This window comes from Prinia subflava, chromosome 4 (genome assembly GCF_021018805.1).
Source record: "Prinia subflava isolate CZ2003 ecotype Zambia chromosome 4, Cam_Psub_1.2, whole genome shotgun sequence".
NCBI lineage: Eukaryota > Metazoa > Chordata > Aves > Passeriformes > Cisticolidae > Prinia > Prinia subflava.
Genome location: NC_086250.1, coordinates 26,749,062 through 26,771,853, shown reverse-complemented (window position 1 = coordinate 26,771,853; position 22,792 = coordinate 26,749,062). Strand labels below are relative to the sequence as shown.

Below are 22,792 nucleotides of genomic sequence, written 5' to 3'. Positions count from 1 at the left end.
GAAACAAGAACACAGTCTTTTTTTAGAGCAGCCAAGTATCTCATTGTTAACATACTTTTAAATTAATCCTTGCATTAGAAACTTTTATCTTCATAGGCATCACTTCTGCAACAGTTTCATCTTCTAGAAAATGCTGAATGTTTGTGAGAGAAGATGTTAGAAATTCAGCACTGAAGTTCTCCACATGACACTGAAGAAACCCATTTTTTACAGCTAGCAGGGAATGTACAACAGCACTAGGCCCGCTTTCCCATCTCAGACTGATCTCAGGTGATGAATTAACAGGTCCAGCCACAGATTTACAGTCAGAACCTGTTGCAAAAAAGAAAACAAATTTGCTTTAAAGTTTTGCAGTGTACAAAAAAAATCAATCATGATGTAATTATTTCCACCTCTATTGTCCAACTGATTTTCCAAAAAGTACCATAGAGTTATTATTGATAAAAGGTAGTGTTGCAAATACAGAACTTCAGAGTAAATTTCTAAGTATCACTTCAAAGTACAAAATTAAAGAGTACATATAACGACTAGTACCTCACTGTGACAAGAGAAAGGACAACGCAGAAGTATCATCCACAAAAAAACAAACAAAAAAACCCCCACCAAAAAACCAACAAACAAAACAAAAAACCCCCACCAAAACAACAAAAAACCCCCAAAACAACAAAAAAACCAAAAAAACCCCAACAAACACCAAAAAAACCCACAAAAACCAAACAAACCAAACAAAACCAAACAAAAAAAACAACCACCAAAAAAAAACCAAAACAAACAAAACACAACCAAAAAACCCCGTGTTTCCTTGGTGCCTTGACAATGGAAAACCAATTCTTTTGCATACTTTTCCTCTAAGTCCTTGAATTTCAATTCAGAAAAACATTTAAGTCACTTCACTCTCTCAGGAGAGCAGGTATTTTCTTGGAAAGGCTGAAGTTCCCAACTTAGGAACCATGAACAGCAATGCAGTAAGATAAAGAGTATGACCACATATGCATTACTTGAGTACCAATAGACTTGAACATTAAAAAAATTCTGGCACTTTGTTGCTAATTTCAATATCTTTAATCAGAAAGGACAATGGCAACATTCAACCTAAAAAGTTCTAAAAACCATAATAAACTAAACTAAAGTAAACTAAAATAAAAATTTAAGGTAACCAGTTGGGGGATGGGGGGTTGACCAGTATCTATTTCTTGTACAAAATAGTTACCCCATGGGATTCTCAAGTCATCTCATCACTATGATGACTGACCTACAGAAACTATCTCTATGACAAGAAGCACAATCACAAGTAACTACAGAAAAAACAAGCACTGAAGCTTGAAAGATACCTCAAGAAAGAAACTCAAGAAAAATCAACCGAATTATGTCAATTCATCATGTAACAGACACTGCCTAGAGCTACAGCAGCCTGACAATGTAATTGCTTTGCTTTCCTATTTGTACATTAATTGGGTTCCTCTTCCTCTATAGTGTGCCACTTCATGGATGAGCTGGCTCAGGAGCAGTCAGGTCTTACGCAGTTACCTGCTGGCGCTAGAGTCAGGGTAAATGGACGCACTGTCGATCTGGGCCGACAAAGACCAATGGCAAGATGAACATGAGAATCTTCAGCCTCTGCTGAAGTACCAGAATCTCTTCCTTTTTTACCTTTGTGAATAGAGGTTTCCACAACAACAACAGCCATGACTCAAATCTTTCCCATGTTTAAGAAGTGCTACATCTCACGTTCCCTTTCCCCACAAAAACCTACCCCAAAAACCAAGCAACCAACCAAAACCATACTGCAAGTATCAACTATCTTTTTAGGCTCAATCCAGACAGAAGTGAATAAACTACCAGCAGCCCAGGAGAGAAGAGACACTCCAGTTGGAAAAACAATGACCACTCTGTTCAATTAATCTCTGCAACTGGTTCAGGAAACTTTTCTTCCCTCAAGGATCCATATACTTCCCACACATACAGATAAAGAAATAAGCAGTAGGTGCCCTAAGTATTTTTGCACCTGGAAAGAGTGTCTTCATCATTGCTGGAAGAATCCAAAGTACAGAAAAAGAGCAGAGGGAAAGACCACACATTTAGTCTCAGCCTTGAGTTAATTTTAGTTATCTTCCAGATACCTGGAAGGTGCAGTGTCAAGGGAAGATGGAGTAAAAATGCATTAAAAAATTTGGAACCTGCTGTGAGCTGCTGTTGCTGTCTCTCAAGCACGTTCAGCTTGGTAAGATCTCAGTAAAAGCACAGCCTTCCCACAAAACCTCTGCCATAAATTCACGCCGCCTTCTTTTGGTTTTGCTGACAGGCAAGATTGGATAAAGTTGCAGTCCTGCATCCAGCCCTGCAGGGAATTGCACAGCTATCATGTAGCCTTCAAGTTAGTCCAGCTTTTAGCCACATTCTTCCCTTTTTACATCTACTGCATTAACACTAGAGTAGATTTTAAATGGTTATTTTCATCCAGAACATCTTGTAGACTGTAATTACAACTTGAGTATTCACTGTGTTGCATGGTTCCTCAGGTTACTGGTTTCAACTGTTAATGTAGCACTTGAGAAAGTTTTTTGTAGATACACACAAGAGCAGGAAGGTGGCATGTTCATATTATTTACTCCCTCCAGCTTTTACATAGGATATGGCAGATAACCAGAAATCAATCTGCCTGCTGTAGGAACTAAAGGTCAGCCATGAGTCCTCCCTGCTGGACCTTCTCCTAGCCTTCAGATGCTTGAATACAACATCATGCAACAGCTGCTCAGGCAGCAGCTGCTGGCAACGGCTCAGCTTACCAGTACATGGGTTCTTTGGCCAGGGCATCAGAGGCTGTACCACCTCTGAAGCTGAAGCACCTCCTGAACAAAAGCCATGCTGATAGATGGCTGGAATACAAAAACGGCAATCAACAACTACTATAACTATTTCCTGGGAAAGGAGATGAACCAGAAGCAGGTGCATTAGGTATCTGCCCCAAAAATCCTACAGTGCAACAGAGCTTACAGCCAGCAATCCATGTAGAAGACAGAGGGGAGCAAAGCAGACTGTGACATGAGCTGCCACGCCAATACATCATGCCAAGGAAAACACCTCATCCATAAGAATTCGGTTTTCTGGCAAAGAATGTATACATTGTATTCATGCCTAAGAACAGCTCTGACAAGATACTGGTTGATCTAGCTGTGCAAATATCTGGCATGAAATGATACTCTTTGTATTAAGCTTACAAAAACCAAAAATCCACCAACCAACAAACCCCCCCAAAAAAACAAAACAAAAAACCCAACCCAAAACCAGTTGTCTGTCTTTAAAGCTCGTATTTACTGACAGAGGAAATTTATATAGTTTTCTTAAACCACCTATTATAAGCCTGTTTAAACTGTATGTGTCATTTAATCTAGAGAAACTGATCTTGAAAAAAAGAAATATTTCCTCAAAAGAAGGTACATTAAAGCAAAGTACTATTAGAGTCATCCACCCCACCAGCAGCCAGACCCCACGCAGTCTCTCTTGCTCACTCCCCCACCAGCGGGATAGGGGAGAGAACTGAAAGGGTAAAAGCCAGAAAACTCACGGCTTAAGATAAAGACAGTTTGACAAGAAAAACAAAATCCAAAAACATAGCCCCGTACTGTCACTATGAAGATAATAAATTCTACCCCAGAAAAAAAAACAGTACATAATGCAGCTTATTTCATTTTCAAAAAGCAACTAATGACCAGAATTCAATGCAATGCACCTTTTTACCCACATGATCATACCCAGTTCCATTTTTAATTCTTCCTTTTTAATGTATGGCAATGAAGAAAGAAATCAGAGTTCTAAACCAGCATAGAGGGGTGCTTGTCTAACATAAAACTGTGTTTGCATTTTTATTTACTTAGAACAAATATGTCTAGCTCCAATTTCACCACACTGAATTGCTAGTTCTTACCAACAGTTCTGTTGCACAGATAGTGTCGAACACCAATATTTCCTAGTTGGTTTGGTATCACTTGGTTGACCTGTAAGCATATTTCTGTGTCTTCTCCTCTGATGTCAATTTCACCATTAACACCAAATACTTGAAAAACCACAACAGACATCTGTCAACAAAACCCAGATAAAACAATGTAAGATTTTAAAATTAATTTACAGTGATTATTGTTTATAAGGTATGTCTCAACCTTTTCCATCACAAAAGGAAAAACCCCTTTGTATCCAAAATGCTTGCTCACAGAGAAGCACGAAGTTCTCTCATTTTCCCCTTCTTTTCTTTTTGTACGCATTGGCTTTATAATGGATTGCTCAACAGCCTGTCCAAAGACACTTACACCTCACTAACACCAATTCAGAACTGTCTAGAAAAGCCATGGAAGTGAGACAGAGTTTCCTTACTCTGAGAGAGAAGCACATGACCTATGTGATACCTGAAATATCAGGTATCAGACATTGCCTATAACTGCACTTGCAGTGCTGAATCAGACCATGTTAAAAAGATAGAATAGGCTACTAAACTTTGGCTATCTGCATAGCAGTCAGCCCTTTTTCTCTATTTACTGGGTTGAAGTATTTTTTAAAAAGAAGTAGAAGCCAGTTTTAAGTCAGCTTTGGTGACAGAAGATGTGTGTCTATCATCATTACTACTATTTTAGGTTCATTTTTCTATGACTTCAAAAATCACCTCTAAAAGGAGCCATTTTAGTTGTGTTTTAAGGTTTAATTTACAGAATCATGTATTTTAATGGAATACAATAATATTACCATTTCTTCACTACTCTCATGGGCATTTTCTGAAGCAGCACTCATGGCATCTGGAGATGAGCCATCGCAATTTTCAATCACTGTGCCTCCCTCGTGGACATTTTCCGATGGGCTTTGATAGTTTGTGGCTGTAATACCTTCCATATATACATCAGGAAAAATGCAAAGTTAGCACAGCATAACCTGAATCACTCCTACATTAACAATAAAGTCAGTGTCATTTTTTAACATGAGTTGAGTGGCTTATTAAAGAAATATTTATGATTGAACTGCCAAATCCATTCCTCTTGCAGAGGGTTCAAAGTTCTAGATGCTAATCAAAAGTAAAGCAGGAGACAGTAACAAAACCAAAACAGCACACTATACGCATTGTTAAAAAAAAACTGTGAAGGTATTTTTTAGTCTTCCAAATAAAATAATATAAATGTGATCTACCCAGAAAAAAAAATTCCAAGTTGTGTATCTAAAATACTGCATAGTGCATTTAGAGCAGATGCTTGTATGTTTAGAGAACTAAGCTACATATGTTTTCATTAGAGCAATCACGATAGTGTTTCCTTGACAACTGGAAAGCATAGATAGTTAACCTGCAGGTAAATACTGTTTACACATGCTAAAAAGACATATAAAGGTTATTCAAAATGGAAGATATATTTTATGGCATACACAAGCACATGAAGGAATACTCCTACAATTCAAATATATAACAGGCTTGCAAGTGAAGTAGTCTTCTCATTGTTGCTCTAGACTGAAGAGAAATCCTACCGAAAAAAATAGTCTTTATACAAATTAGGATTATCAGAAAAGAGGAAGCAGTAAGGTCTTCTTACTCTATTTCCTGACATGAGAAAATTATTTCATCAGTATATGCACAGATGTGCAAAAATTGGACAAATACTGGCATTAAGACAGTCGACAGCTGGGAACCACTCCTTAAGGGATGAGCTGCAAGGAGACTACCAAACCTATCTGCCTGGTAATTAGCACAATGAGCATTAGTGAAAACTCGTTTCTTTTTCATACACTTCTAAAATGAAAGCTTCTTTACCACTTCAAGTGTGTCACTGATTCAGGCTACAACCTCTAAGTACGTGCAGCCAAAGCAATTGCTTTTAAGCACAGCAAGGAACAAATTCTGCTTAATTCAGATTTGCAACACAGCACTTCAATGCTCTTATTTTCCTTAAGAGAGGAAAATTAAGCAGTGTTAAAATTAAATAGTGTTGCTTAAGTAGCGCACGTTATTGCTTTCCCCTGAAATGATATAGGGTGAATACATTTGGTATTACTGGTAATATTTGGTATTACTGGTAACAGAAATAGTCTTCTCAAGTATCCAGGATTTGCTGGACTAGGATCCTTTTGAGCACGATCTTAATAACAAACAACACTTCATGTATTGCTTAAAAATATTTTGTTAAACTTAGTTACCTTTCTCCAGAAAGCTTTGACTATCACTTCCATCACTCTCTATCAAATGATCCTCTAGCATCATACTATCAATAGAGATGGTATCCAGAGAGACTTGTGAAGGACTTCTTTTCATATTTTTGTAAGAAACAGAGAATGCAGGGAGGTTCGATGAGCAGCGTTCCTTAGGCTTAGCACTTTTAAAATATAAAGATATGAGGACATTATTATTTAAAATTAAAGGAAATACATAGAAGTTACTTTAAAAAATACTCTAAATACTCTAAACCAGGCAAGATATAAAAGAAAAAATCTGATTGTTCAATAATCCTTTGATAAGAAAAAGAGGTAAATGTAGAAACAATATACATTCATCTAGGTATTGGTGTCAATACTTCTCTCAATACGTATTTCCTAACATTTAAACTAAAAGTAAGTAGTCTAAATCAATTAACTAATACTTCATTTTAACTTTCACTGAATGCTAGATACTGCATAACTTCTTACATGCTTTAAAAATTTTCATCTACTGGAAGACAGAATCACACAACAGCCCGAGTTGGAAGGATCATCAAGTCTAACTCCTAAGATGTTTCCTTCCTGACTGCTAAATATTTTAGCATTTAAAAAGATTGCTAAATATTTTCAAAGAGTAGGAAAACTGATTTAGTATTAAATCTTCTATACCTTGAAGAAGATTGGGATGCAAACATTTTAAGTGAAGTCACTTTGTTGATTTCAAGCTCTTCAGATTCTAAGGCAGTTTCTGTTTCCATGTCAGCAACTTGGTTAGGACAGCCTTCAGTTGTGCCTTCCTGTTCATTTAACTTATTTGAGAATATGTTTCTGTCATCCTCTTTATCAATGAAAAATTCAGTAGAATCTTCTCTCTTATTTAGAATGGATACTGAATCCCTAGGATTCAAACTACTTTTCTCACTTAGAGGTCCACAGACCTCTTCTGAATCACTTCTACTAAAAAGTCCACTGCTTCCTCCTTCACTTGTATCTCCCAAACCTTTATCTGATGCATCATCGGAAAATGACAATGCTTTCTGAAAATCTGTATTACTGTCTGACTTAAACAAAAGAGGATCTATTAAAATTCCTTTATTAACTTCAGCACTCAGAGGCTTGCAGTCATTTACAAAACTAAAATTAGTAATACCAGCTTCCACTATCTTACTACCAACTAATTTACTCTCTGAAGTAAGAGTTTCCCTATTTCCCACAGGAGAGAGTTCTGATGCCATGGGACTTTCTTCCTCCTCAACAGGAGATTTACAAGGGTTATCCTGAGTCACTGGATGGAGCAATAAGGCTACTTCTGCACTTTTCAGTAGGAGCCCAATGCAGACATCTGTTTGCTTTGCAGGTTTTCCTGTCACTGCCTCTACGTCATTCCTTAAGTTTTCCAGGAGCAATACAAGAGATTCATGGAGAAACAGCAAAAAAAGATACTGGTAGTGATTGATCTGCACTCTTACATGTTTTTGAACATGGACAAGAACATGTACATCTGCATCAGAGGAAGAGCTTTCAGAAAGCACTCCGGAAGTCTCAGACAATTGAATGCCATTGGTTGAGGGCTCGGTCTCAGTGCTGTAGTACTCCTTTAGAAGTTTCTTACGTTGCAATCTATTAGAGAGATCACTAGATTCACTTTTTGGAATGTTCAAGCCTGTCTGATTATGGGATAGCAGCTCTTTTTGTGACTTTGCAAATCTTACTGGCTGGCAAATCCAAAGTGAAAGTGGGAAAGAGTCCACAAAGCTTATTGGTCGGCCTTTCCCACTTTTCGTTCCTTCGTAATCTATCCAAAACTGGGAAAAATGCATGGCCCAAACATCAGTTGCTGCAGATGTTTTTAATGCATATTTATTCAGTTCTGGGATGATATAACCTTTATAAACATCGTGCATTTTGGTATCTTGTTCATGAGCGTGTCTCTGGAAGATTGGATGTAAAAGATTAAAATTTTTAGGGGACTTAGGAAAATTGGTGAAAGTTCTACTGAAAAATTCGGAGTCCTTGAAGTTCTGGAACAAAGCTTCTAGATCAGAGTGTCTGCAGTTTGGTGAGCATCTGGTATTTGTAGCAATCATCTCTGAACTTTGAATTGAAAGTGCACGAGGTTGATCTTTATGAATTTCAGGTTTGTTTTCAAATGGGATAATGATCTGCAAGAAGAAATACATTTTTTCTAGTTAAAAATATGTAGATTAAGAAGGTATATAATTAAAGAAACAAAATAATAGCCATGACAGCTGATACAAAGGAATATAATTATAGTTTTATGAGAAATCAAGTACAGTGACACAATAGGGATAAGTCGGGCTCACAGACTATGATTTATGTTCCCTCTCATTTTTAGGATGGATGCTGTGGCATCAATATTTGTACAAAAACGTAAGGGTCTCAGGCTTTTCTTATCTGAAGGTCTTAAATTCAGTTCAGCTGTATTAGGCTGAAGTGGCTCATTTCTTCAACTCAAGCAGTTTGGTAGAACATTTCTTAGAGTGTTTCCAAAATTTACAGCTTTGAAAAACAGAGAATTATAGTTTCGAGTTCAATCTGGCATGTCAGATAGGGTTTTCATCATACCTAGTACTACAGTATTTTATTTCTATGTTAAGATACAAGCAAACAGATGTGCTAATGCAGCTAATATTCTTAACATTGCAGAATATAGATCAGGTATTTTTGATTATCTGATAATCATAATATGCTTGTTTTATCAGGAAAATAACAATATAGTTTGCATGCTGTATTTAACTTGCATATTTTTAGTGCACATTTTAAAGTAAACATATTTTATGCCAAATCCTGAATCTTAAATTGTTAACATGAACCTTGGCCACTCTAGTTTTGCTAATATTAGTGACACTGCCTTCTATCACAATATCTCCATTCTAGATCTAGAAAGTAGGAGTAAAAAAATCATCCTTAAAGACAGTTAAAAATAGGGGTAATGAAGCTCCTTCATTTAAATACCAGGATTCAGCAAAAAACTAACCAAATAAAATAATCAACTAAATGATATATAAATATCAATTATTTGCTAGAATAAAAATAATGCTGTTACTACAGGGGTGACATAACCAGTATGAATTAAGGTTTGAGGGATGTAAGAATACTTTTATCCTCTCATAGTTCAGTAGGCTATTCACATTTAATAATTCAATACCAGATCAATCTATATTTGCACATTTCCAGTTGTTTGCTCTTCATAACTATTTTTATTTAGTACAAACCAAGTCCTTGTGAAGTTCCACTAAGAATATAGCAAGAGCTTAGAAAGACAACCATCTCTCCATATGCTGACTTTTAGAACTCTTGAAACCTCCTGAGGGCACCACTGAAAAGACTCAATTTTGTTCACCTCTGAACCTTGGAAACCATACAATGAAATGCCCAGTGCAAACAGAGGATGGGTGGGAAATTTATCTGCTCAATAATCATTTTTTACAAAGAGGGAGAAGACAAGGGAAGCAAAAATTTGATGTTCAGCTGCATTAACAAGCACCACTCCTCTGGAATAAGCATACAGAGAAGTCATATACCTGAACTACACCAACAGCCAGCATGAAACAAATTGGTGAAAATGGGTTTTGGAGAAGGAAATAAACCTTCAGATGAACCGTTTACTTTACTCTAGGGCATTCACCAACAAGACAAAAGAGTTTCGATATAATACAACCAGAGAAACAAGGGAGGGCCCTTGCAATAATATAGAGTACAAACATTAATTTTTCACTAGTTATTTCTACTTTAGTGCTCAATTTCTTTTTAGTTCTGCTATGTCAAGTTCACCTTCCACAGGAAAATAATTTGTTAGTACTCCCATTCAGGTCTTCAATACAAAACCAAAATACCCTACCACCCAAACCAAAATACCAGGACACAGATGAAGGAATACAGGAAACAAGATGTCTGTCTTCAAACAATCATATTCTGCAGAGTTTTTTAGAGAAGTGTTTTGTCATTCATTTAGGTATTTGTAAGAGAATAACAGAAGAAACAGTCTTCCAAGGAATTACAAAACCCCTACTCAATGACAGTTTACCTTTAACATTAGTCCATCCACTCTCACATCAACATGTTCATCTGATTTTGAATTGTCATTTAACTTGTACATGGCCATGAACTGAATGAGACTCTGTTTCAAATCCAGCACAAACTGGTTTAGCCAAAGAATACTTCTCTGATCCAGGGTGAACTGTAAAGCATTCAGCTGGCCATACAAATTTGGACATGGAACTAAAAGAGAAAAGAAAACGAAACCATGAGAATAAGTAAAATGTTCATGGGTTGAGTTTTCTTTGTTTTTTAAACGATTGCAAATTTACATTTTCACCAGTACTTTTCATGTGAGAAAGAACAGAAACCTGGTCCTTTAGTCTCAAGGAAGAATTATTTGTTAGGGGATACATGAAGAGATGCTTCTTTCTCTCAGTCCAAGCAAGTAACTGAATTTTTGAGTGTAAAAAAACAAAGAATAGAATTAAGTCTGAAGAAATGGGAAGAATATTCTCATTACAAAGGAAGGGCAAGACCACAGAAATTTGCTGTTCTCAAGTTCCATCCCCAAAAAATCCACTAACATTTATGTATATTAAACAAGGCCAGTCACAGAACACATTCCTACAAATAACTCCAGCAGCTCTCCATTGCATTTTAGGTATTACTGCAATAGTTTGATTAGCTTTTATCTAGTCAAGACAGTGAAATGGAGAAACAATATGTGGATGTTGGAAAATGAATAATTCATGTGCCAGTAAAAATGCTGCAAGTGTTTTCAGACTAAAAAAACATGTTTTTAAAAAACAGTATTAATAAGAGTTTGCCAGGAGCAAGCGCTGTGGAAATGGAAGACTCTTGTGCTCTATCCATTTTAGAAAGCCATTACCTATTTCTGAGCTTTAAGCTTCATAAAGGTGAAAGTAACACACAAAATTTATGCTTCAGTACAGGAAAAAAAAAAGTCTTACTAGGAAAGTCCTTTCCATCTGGGTAGTAATATTCAGTGAATTCAATATGAATAGCTGGCATTTCTGGTGGAAGATAAAGTGACTTTTTATTGCAAGAGATCAGAGCTTTAGGGGAAGAACGACACTGGTCTGCTGTTGAAACCTGCAAATGATAAAAGATTATTTCACTAACACATTACATTTTTATTAATGATTAAGCATTTTTAGTTGCATGGTACTGTCCCTAGTAAGGTAACATTCCACTGTTCTTGGGTATAGGCTCCCAAACAACACAAGACAAAAGTACAAGACAAAGTGCTGACAAACAGTGGCAAACACTTAACTGCCTTGTAGCAGAAATAATCGCATAGAACAGTTTCAGAAGAAAACTGTTTTAAAGGTACCAAATCTCCTTCCTTCATACGAGGCAAGAGGCAGCAGGTCACTTCCAAAGGTGTTCAACAGAAGCCTAGAATGATCTGATTTTTTATTGCAAATACTACAGCTCCTTTTTAAGCATTTTGTAGCAGGAGCAGGATGTCTTATAAGGTAGAGCTATCCCAAACTGGACCTCAGACCAGGCCTTAGACCTGGGCCTGCTAGGCCTCAAACGTTTAACCTACGTAGGTCTAGATAAGCTTGGAGTGCTGTAGAAGCTGGGTTAAGGTATATCTATCCACAGAATAGAGTAATTACACTGAAACTCCGTAGCTGCCTTAACTCTAGATTGTTTGCATATTTCTTTACTCTCACTGCCTATCAGAATGCACCTGTTCTTGTAAACTATGCTGTCTGTATTTGACCCGCCATCTCAAGGAATAAAGCGAAGAACGTGTGATATACCCACATTGGGTCAGACCCCGTTCTTCAGTCCCCGATCTTTATCTGCTCCCAGCTACATATGGTGCCTCAACTGGGACAGTTTTTTTCTCTTCAATGAGGTTTTTGGGTTTTTTTCTCTTCAATGAGGTTTTTTATCGCTTAAATGCGTGGTTTTTGCTTAGATGCAGGAAGTCCTTGTGTTTGGAAAGTGAATTGTGTGCTTGCACACTCCTGTTCTGAACTAGCAAGGCAGATTGGGGAGCGGTTGCTGACTGGTTTCATTTGAAAGGTCTGCGGTGTCCCCCACTGCTGACGGAAAGAAGGTAAGCAGCGATCGCAGAAGGAGACAAAAAAGACTTTAAAAAGAAACGATGGCAAGAGATTACCCTGCTGTTTTTCAGCGTGTAGCCATCGGTGCCTCCCAGAGGGGCGAAAAGATAAGAACTAATATGGGACAGTTAACCCTATGGGTTCAAAAAAAACAAAGGCTAAATCAGCCATCGCTTCTTTTCAGTGAAGCAGGGTGGAAAGAGAAAGGTAGATTGTTATGGGACGTTGTAGTTTTACAAGGAGAAAGAGCAAAGAATCGTTCAGAGTTAAGTGTAATTTGGAAAAAAGCAATAAATACCTTGCAAATATTCGCTGCAAAATGCAAAGCTGCAATTTTAGCCACAGAAAAGACGTCTCCCATCTTTCTGGTTCAAAAACGTCCCTCTTCGAGCCAAAAGAGATGAAAAAGCTATCTAAAATAATGAGGTTCTTTGGTCTACATTCCGTGCATTCCGCGCATTCTGAGAGTGAGAACACAGCTTCCCTTTGTTTATCCCATGCGGGCAGAGCGCAGGAAATGCTCTCTGTAGCTCTCGGGGATAATGAAGGCAACCAGGAAGTGGCTCGGCCACCAGACCCGGGGGACATGGTGAAAAACAAGAAGGCAGGCGGGGCCGAAGGCAGAGCAGGGAGAGCGCAAGTGATGCACAAGGAGGCGGATCTCAGGGCAGTGCTGGAAGCAGGGCGGTGTTAGATTCCTCCTCACAGGAAAAGGAGCTGATGTCATCACACGTGATCACAACAAAGATGGCTGTGCCCATGCCAGCCCCTGAGAAACCGGACCCAGCTCGATTGAAAGCTCCCGCACTCCTGCCGTCTGCATCAACGAAATCTATCACTCTATCACTACTTTTCGACACGGGTGTGAGCAATCCTACTATAAATCAACTGCACTGGCCGACGGACTGGTGTTTGAGATCTCCTTACCCCCCTTCAGTGAGTGCAGAACCTGTCAGTATCGTCTTTGAAGACAAACAAAGCATCATAACTTGACTCTATGTCATGCCAATGCCCAAGGAGCTTCCAGGATTGTTAGGCAGAGATAGTGAAAACATACAATAAGTGAACATTGCAAGAAAACACCTGAAGAAGAAAAAATAGTCATCTGTTCCTCTGTTGTGAAGCAATCCATCATTATGTGAGAAATGCAATGTGAGAAAGGGACATCCTACCATAATGCAGATAAAATAGGAAGTTTAAATGTGTTGAGAATTGATTTTTGTGTGATTTGAGTTTGAGTTAATTATTGTTAAACATATAATTTTAAAGTTTATTTTTAAGATTTGGGCCCCGATAAGTTTAAGTTCAGTTTAAGTTTATATTTAAGTTTTAAGAAGTTTAATTAGTAATGAATTTATATTGATTTACTACATATAGATTTTATAAGGTTAATTCAAGTTGTAGTGTTTGTTAAGAGTTACTTATGATGGATTTAAGAGTTAGTTGATTTAAAGAGTGTTTCATAATTTATAAAAAGTATGGTTGTTTAATTTGTAAAGTTTAGATATAAAAAAAAAAGAGAGAGAGAAAGGAAGGAAACAGTTTTAACTGAAATGATGATGGTAGAACATTGATAAATAAGATTTAAGAAGATACAATCTGTCAGATCCTTGATTTTATTGTTAGTTGTTGTGAATTGTTCTAGTGTATGAGTTTTAAAATATAATTTGTTGACAGGTTAAGTACTGATATATTGATTTCATAGTATGAAAATATATGCATGCAAATTGATAGCATTTGTAATTTGATATTACAGTTAAGTTTTTATGCTTTGTCACTTGTTTAAAAGGTTTTCCAACAAGCATTTGTCATTTTAAATGATTCTATATATTTTTTAGCCATTTAAGTATTTTATAAATGTTTCTGTTAGAAAATGTAGCTGTATTGTTAAGTGCAGGTCAGTCATTTTTAGTACTTCTCTTATGTAATGATATTATGACAGTTGGTTGTATTTTAGGCATTTTGTGTTTATTGTTGTTAGAGATTGTCTTTAAAAGGTATATTAAAGAACATCACTCCAACTTAAGGTTTGAGTTCTGGCCAAACTCTAATTTTAACTTGGATGGATGTTGTTTGTCAACGAAGCCCAGAGGTTTCTGCTCCAAAAATAATATGCAAGTTATCTTAACTTGACAATTTGATCCAATTAGAATGACAGCTGAATCAGGTTTGAGGTGAAACTTGGTATCCCTGCCTGGGAAAGGGTATCAAGATTTTCACTAAAGAAAAGCGTTTCAGCAGTTTGCAGTCTCTGGGGTGACAGCAGAAATGATTTGATAATCACTTTTCACCTTCATTAGTATGCAAAAGTATCTATTTGCTCCCTTGCTGTTAAGAATGCCAACTCACATACCAGAGCTGTTTTAATGTTCTTTCTGCAAGCTGTAGAAATCAATAAGATACTAACGAAAGCTGCCAAAGCTGAACCAGACAACGAGACAGCAACACAGACGCATCATTGCAGCTGCGTCGACAGAAGTAACCCTGGCTACCCAGTAACAACAGAGAAGTCTGCAGCCATGATACATCACCAGGCAGTGAAGAAGAAGAGACTGCAAATGATTTTAAGACTTCAAATTCAGAATCTGTGTATGAATGAAGGGCAAGGACTGAATATAATGTGCTTTCATATTTTTGCTGTTAGTAGCTAAGATCTTAAGATTTTTCTGGGTAACTCAAGTAGTGCTTTGCTTGTAACAGTATATGCAAAAGTAGCCATCCGTGTCACAGACCCAGTTTGGATAGCTCTAAAGAAAAGAGGGGATTTGTAGCGGGAGCAGGATGTCTTATAAGGTAGAGCTATCCCAAACTGGACCTCAGACCAGGCCTTAGACCTGGGCCTGCTAGGCCTCAAACGTTTAACCTACGTAGGTCTAGATAAGCTTGGAGTGCTGTAGAAGCTGGGTTAAGGTATATCTATCCACAGAATAGAGTAATTACACTGAAACTCCGTAGCTGCCTTAACTCTAGATTGTTTGCATATTTCTTTACTCTCACTGCCTATCAGAATGCACCTGTTCTTGTAAACTATGCTGTCTGTATTTAACCCGCCATCTCAAGGAATAAAGGAAAGAACGTGTGATATACCCACATTGGGTCAGACCCCGTTCTTTAGTCCCCGATCTTTATCTGCTCCCAGCTACAGCATTTTGCTTGGATGGAGTGTATTGCCATACAGTCTGATCTAGATAAGGGATAGATAAGCTAGATAAGTTCATTATACACATTAGGTAGCTCTTGTGTTGTCTTAAGAACAAATTCCAGTACACAAGTCAACTCCCAAACTGTGAAGCAGTTACTTGTGAAGCAAGGTGTTCAGCATGCACCTAGCAGAGCTGTGTATGCTTGGATGTGCCTGAAGGTCTGCTTCACAGGAGAATCAAGATACTGTGGAACAGTAATCTCCATTTCAGTTTCCTTAGAATGAAAATTATGCAAGAAATAAGAAATCAACATTTGATATATATTTGACTTGAAATTTCATTGATTGTGTCCTGGTTTAAAAAGTATGTTGCCAAAACAAAGCTTTTCCATTCAACAGTTAGTAGGTCAAACCGCCAGCTTGAAATTACCCAATGTATTAATATTGAATATATGATGATGTCTACTAGAATGAGTTTCACTGGAAATAATGAATACATGACCTTTATAAGCCTGCTTCACTCTATGTAGCTGTTTTCAGGAGGCAAACATATCTGCATTAACACACACAAAAATTCAAGTAAAATGATCTATTGAGAAAAATAGCTTTTAGGAAATTGCATAGAAATAATGACAATTTTAAAACTAAAAATGTATTTGTGTACAGAGGAAGAGACAAGTGCAGAAGGCAAATGGAAACATGAACAGTACAAAACAATAGTATAAAACCACTTCAGATCCAGATGAAGGCTCCCAGCAGCAATCTGCAATTTCCCACAACACCAGAAGTGATATGGTAGAAAAGTGTTGGAAATTGGAAAAAAAGCAAGAAGAAATCCCAGTGATAAAGAACACACACTAAACATTTCTGTTAGGACCTGGAATTCAGAGTAGATCCTCCCATATCACTACCATTCTGCTAATGGAGAAACATTCCTTCTCTATTTCACTTGCCTCAAAACAGTCAATCCCGACCACAACCAGCCACTAAACTACTCATTCTAACAAAGGGGTGGGGAATGGAAATGTAAAAGCATCTGCTCAAAATATCACTGCAGAGAGAGTGGCTGGAAAAAAATTTTAAAAACTTAATAAAACCTCTTAACAGTTTTTAATGTACTTTGAAAAATATAACAACAAGAAAAGCATGATATACAAACCCACATATTAAAATACTGGGCACATAGCTTAGTACAATGAAAAGATTAAATTTTAATTCCAAATTCATAATTCAGAGAGCAATAGAACTTATATCCAACACATAACTGTGATAGAATCACAATTTTAACAGAGCAGAAGCAGGTCCATAAAGGTCTAATCCAATAATGAATGGAAAGACTCATTAATTTCAATGGGCTTCATACTATCCCTTAAAAACCACAGTCATACAGTCAAGGGTGGAGTAGCCCCAGTTTTACTAACTTACAGAAATGTACCTGATATATGTTGAAGTCTGCAAGTCTAACGACAATAGGACTAGACATCAGTTTGCCCTTTGGTTGTTGGGAAGATACAGAGGAAGCCCTAGATGTTCCTTTCAGCATCTGTTCCTTGCCTGTAAGAAAGAATAGTGATGGAATCATTGAAAAGAACAGTCGTTTTTTTCATAGTTTTAGTATTTCATGGAAGCAGAGAATTAATGATGTAAACAAAATACCTGTTTGTAGGTTCTGAGGAGATACAGCAGGTGGTGATTTGGGAGGAGAATCTATGACCTGATCCTTCACAGCCTGCTTAAGTAATTCAACGTTGCTTTTGAATTCATTTAATAATTCTTTGGCCCATCCACTTCTGGTTTTAGTGGCATCACTATAATACATCCAGTGATCACAGCTGTCTCCTGCAAATAAGAGAAATGGAGAAAATATTAGCCCATTTAAAATTTTGCTTTTAACAGGATAACAAGTTTCCACTATTTCACAAGTATTTTTTGAACTATAAGCTCATTGCATGCTGTAATTAGAGAACAACAGCAGTCATACCAGATATTAAAACAGAAGTTATATATTCCATAAACCAAATCTCAGCACTTCACGAAATCACTCAGAGTATCGCATTACCAGCTGCCTTGTAACACCACTAACACTCAAAACATCGTTGAGTATTTTCAGTTCAGAGAAATCTTATGACACATTAATGTCATATGTGAGAACATGCAAAAAAATGTTCAATTGAAAAAAAAAAGTGAGAGCAAGTAACAGAATGATGTTCTCATGCTCACTTTTTCCAAGCTTATCTTTCCTGCCAGAACTGTGTCCTAAGACGTTCCTGGTCCCTTTCCAGAAATGTATTCTTTCTGTCTTGGTTCTCTAGCACCTTTATGGCACACAAACAACAAGGTAAGTTCAAGAAGTGCTGCAGTACACACAGCCTTAAAAATCAATCCCACTGGAAATTCTTCCATCCTGTTTTCAATTCCAACATGTTTCTGTTGGTCAAGCACTCAAACCTCTGAAAGAAGTTGCAATATCTTCAAGTAGTCCCTGTAAAGACATGCTACTAACCTGTGCAATAATAAGGATACAATAACGAATAACTTCTATCATTTGGTACATCACTCTTTAAATACTACCATGTGAAAATCTACTTTATTTGGGACTTAATGAGTTTTTGGATACTTATAATGGGGATGAGCAACTATGTTTGCTATTAAAATAGGAAAATGATTTTGGAAAAAAATGCAATTTCAAGTCCAAATGCAAATATTGCAGAATTAAAGAAATTATTAGGGTGGGGCTTATCACAAGAGATGACATTTTTCCCCACCCTTCTTCTTCACAGTTATCTTTGGTGGTTATTCATATTTTTATAGCTAAGGAAGAAGATAAAGGAACAGGGAAGAAACCAGAAAGAGAACAAAAGGACAAAGATGCATGAGACTGAAGCCCATGAAACTGGGATTCTCCAAAACAGGGCTAACATGGGGTTCCTCCAAGCATATGCACACAGACTCTGAAGGACCTACTGGACTTTGTTAGTAACACCCTAGGGAAAGCTCTAACACCCCTTCTGGGAACACAGTTTGGGCAGCTGTCTCTCTGAAGCACGGGAACACTAACACATGCAGCAACAAATGGAAGCAGGGCAACCACAGCCCTGTATGCAGCTGCAAGGCTGTGATCTCATTAGGATCCCAGAGATGTGGTGAGGCAGCACACACAGGAAATGCTGCGAGGGATGAACGTGGGCTTTTGGGGAGCACAAGGGGGCACGCAGGGTGAGACTAGTGGGAACAGATGGAGCTCAGCCTTGGGATGGATCATCAACCAACTGCGTGTTCACAGGTTTGGAGTAGAGGACAGATCAATATGGATGATAATGGTGTGGATTTCTGCTCCAGATCATCTGATTAGGAAGATGATCAGACCCTTTTTCTTGTCACATGCTTTATAATGTATGCTCTTCTAAATTTTTTAGATTTCTACTAGAAATTATTTATGATAAATGTTTTCTTTGTAAAAAAAATTTCTTTGGAAGTTGCTAACATTTTTTAAATAACATTTCTTAACAAAAGGCTATGCAATTGAATATCAACACACTAAGATTCTTGTTCAGCAAAATAACATAAAAAGCAAAACACTGATTGGAAATAGACATAAAGTGATAGATTTCTATATATGAAACAAATCTAACAGATGGATTCTTGCACATATCCAATTACTGAATTTTAAATATGCAATACTGCCTTCCTCTGTCAACACAAAATTCTCTTCATGTTAGAAATGTGTAAACACTCTTTGGTTGACCAAACAAAACAGTGAAAAGCATTTGGCCTAAAACAGCTCATTTGCAGAAATTCAGTTGGTTCCTGGGTTGTTGCTTTTGTTGTTTTTGCATATAGAAGGAAGTAAAAAGATGCATTTCAAATGGCTTGAGCACAATTATCCAAGCTGTATACACATACACACAATTTTTTTAGCATTTAAGGAAGATATTTACAGTCACAGGTAATTCATAAAATGCTCACTTTCATACCTGCTTTGTGAAACGGATAATAGTCCACTGTTAAATAGCTGAAGGAAAGCTGCATGGCCCCTCCTGTGACACGTCTGTTTGGGTCTGTAAAACAAAACAATGCTTGGCTCTGTGGACATTGCATTTATCATGTTAATTCTCATGTTGCTGTAATCCTTTAAACACCTAACAGCTACTACTTTCCTCCCATTTACTATCTCTCCTTACAAACTCATTGTCTTCCCTCAAAAATTTAATTCAAATAGTCTTCTCTGGTTTTGAAACCAGAAATTTTGCAGAATTTTGCACTCAGTCACAAATTGCACATTGTTTTCAATGCTATTAAAAAGACAACACTTCGAAAACATATTACTGCAGTTTTTCTGAAACAAACTTTTTACACTGAATATATGATTATGATGAATCTTTGATGTCAGCATTTACTTTCAAGAATACTATACAATATAATTTTATTTGACAAATATTGCAGGAAAGGGGTCTTCTGAGAATCTTCTCTTCTGACTTTTTCCACTGTTGAATTTAAACTTCATGGCCAAAAATAAAGGACCAATAAAAAGATCTCACTAGCAGTGATAAATTCCAACAGCCATAGATACAGTCCATGTAAGGAAATATGTCTCTAGCCAGTGAACCTTATGCTCTCCTGCTCTGAAAGTGTCTTCCCCAATCAAGGAAATACATTTGATAAACCCTATGTTTTTCATATTCTTCTTCAGCAGACACTGTACGTTTCCATAAATTTTTCAGTGACTAGCCAGCTTCTTGGATATACACTAACATCTAAGTCTCCTATGATCACTTTTAAAAGGCATGAAAAAAGTGCCCTCATTTGTCTCCTTTTTTTACTGATTCTAAATGTGACTACATGCAATAGGCTTTTGTTAAAAAGAAGCAGTACAAGATTTACACACAAAATTTTAAGGTCACAGGACACTTGTTCCATTCTTTCCATGTGCTGCAGACCATACCAAATTGTCTAAATTAGTAACACAAAGAGGTCTGCTCTTTTATTACTCTGTATTTATAAGACTATTAAAGAAGCAGATTGTATAGTGACCCCTTCAAGCCACAAACATGTTGTCACTGCATTCTTCATAACCCAGTTAACTTATAAAAGAAAAAAACCCAATAGTAACAATCAGACTGGTAGAATCAATTCCTAGAAACAGAAAAAGCACAGAAGGTACTAGCACTTTTAGGCTTTGCACTTATTCTAAAATAATTATATTTAATAATGAAATGTTGTCCTAACAGAGCCACCTAAATAGTTTTACATGAGTCCACAGACACTGGAGACAATTCTAACTATTCCTCTGAACTAAAGTCTCTTAACTTTGTTGTATTATTATTGTCTCATTATTGTATTCCTCAAAACATCTCCCTTAAAGATAATTGTGATTCACAGACATGTTACTTGAAAAAAAAATTTACCTTTCTCTTTAGAATGAATATCATCACATATATGTAGGTCCAAGTGGGAAATTACTAAGTGATAAGATGTTTCCTTAACATCAAAATCATTAAACAATTTTACTATTGCATCGTTTTGATCAGGTGCTGCTGCTGTCTGGTGCGCTTTCACCTGCTGGGAGCTGGGTGCAGGGGCAGAGCTCTGAAAAAACATTTAGTAATCACTTCAATTTATAATGTTTATTGTTTCTTTCAATAAGTATCCATCTATTTATACAAAACAGGCATTTGAAACAAGGAAAATCTGCACGACATGCATTCCCCCTTGGATCATTACTGAGATTTAAGTGTACTGTTTTAGCATAAAGCTAAGCTGAGCTAATGGATGTGTGTGCTGTACTGCAGGGCCAGTGCATCTCCCATTCTCCCCATTCCTCATACTTCCTTACACTCCTGTCATTTCCAGCACTGGTATTTTTCTGACTTTTGTTGCAAGTTGTTCAGGGAACTAAGCCAACAGTGGGCTCCTTTCTGCTAATTTAGCTCCTCAAGCTACATCATGATAAGGTCAAACATGAGTTTGCCATTGTCAGAGAACAGGTGAGATGCAAGAACAGGGCACTGAAGAATCAGAACCTCCCTGCTCAAGAGCACGTAACCATTAGATTGCAGTGGCTAAACCTTCACACCACAGCATAAGGCATCAGGGCCAGCACAAGAACTGAACTCTCCATTACAGTACACTGGCTTTACTCTAAGAGATTCTTTATAATTAACTGTACTCAGTAAAAAATCACATTTTATTTTATAGCACTTATCTTCTATCAGTGTACTTGTCCTGCTTCTTTACAGACAAGAAGAGGTGCCTCCCCTCAACACCTACAAAGCCCAGTTGGTCTAGCCTGATCTATGTGCTGAAGAACACCAATATTAATGTGCAGCATCAACAGCAGATATGCCAGCAGAAATATATTTAAAGTAGAATTGGTTTTCGTTATATATTCCAACGAGAGCCGCATGAAGGTAAGCTCTTAATAAAACCTAATTTTTCAGTACCATGAGAACAAACTGGACAAGCACTTTAAATTATTATAGTAAGCATATCTACCCACACAGTAAATGTGCCTTAATTATTTAAATTCATAGCCAGAAAATATTTGGAGAACAAATTTACTAAATAGTCAATAAAGAGTTAAACAAATACAGAAGTCCAAACAGTCTGTACATGGATAAAGAAATAAAACTTCTTTTATTTTCTGCAGTTAACATCAAATACACAAAATCTTGCAAAATAAAGATTATTTAAAACTACGATTCATTCCCAGTGTAATTTAAGATATATAGCTGAATGAAAATGAGTAACTGAACACTCTCTAAAATAAATTGACACAACTAACCACACTGTGTTGTATTGTAGAATACCTGATAATGATACAGTGAGACAATCAAGTCTCATACCTGGGCTGTTTCAGAAGCCAAGCTTTTCCTCTGTTCTGCTGATTTCTCTATGGCTTCACTAAGAGATTTGGCATACTGCACCATGGCTTTCAATTGGGAATCAGTCAAAACCCACAGCAAATCATCCAGAATCAGAACCAGTTTGGATGCCACAACATTACAGTCTTTTAACTGTAAAAGAAAAATTTAACGTTGAACTAAGGACTTATATTTCTTATATTAAATACAAGGGGTAAAAAAAAGCTGCATGCAAAAAGCAATAACATGCATTTTTTATTTTAAATTTTATTCCTCTCATTAACTAAGAAGTACATAAGATACAGTATATTTATGCCTCATGCTATGTATTTGGCATGCACCAGATATTAAACTCCTGCATTTCTCTACATGTAAGTAGTGTAAATATTACCTGAATCTAGAGAGATAAAACAACAAACATCATCATAAACAAAGCTCTGCAGATCAAGCCATTTTATTAATAGGACCTGTGTAAGGTGTTCATTTTCAAAGTCTGCCTGTAGTATTTCTTGTAAACAGTTACA

The 22,792-nt window shown here is 36.9% G+C and overlaps 1 protein-coding gene across 1 annotated transcript in view; it reads right to left on the bottom strand.

The window, feature by feature from the left end:
- Positions 1–22,792, bottom strand: part of BLTP3B (bridge-like lipid transfer protein family member 3B) — a 51,102-nt gene that overhangs the window by 6,000 nt on the left and 22,310 nt on the right. The window contains exons 7-18 of the mRNA XM_063396240.1: positions 22,251–22,421; positions 20,814–20,994; positions 19,383–19,466; positions 17,065–17,247; positions 16,844–16,962; positions 11,136–11,277; positions 10,211–10,404; positions 6,832–8,324; positions 6,166–6,341; positions 4,735–4,871; positions 3,926–4,076; positions 56–312 (exon numbers count right to left, since the gene is read on the bottom strand). Of these exons, the coding sequence (XP_063252310.1) occupies positions 56–312; positions 3,926–4,076; positions 4,735–4,871; positions 6,166–6,341; positions 6,832–8,324; positions 10,211–10,404; positions 11,136–11,277; positions 16,844–16,962; positions 17,065–17,247; positions 19,383–19,466; positions 20,814–20,994; positions 22,251–22,421 (3,288 nt within the window). The remainder of the gene's footprint in view (positions 1–55; positions 313–3,925; positions 4,077–4,734; positions 4,872–6,165; positions 6,342–6,831; positions 8,325–10,210; positions 10,405–11,135; positions 11,278–16,843; positions 16,963–17,064; positions 17,248–19,382; positions 19,467–20,813; positions 20,995–22,250; positions 22,422–22,792) is intronic.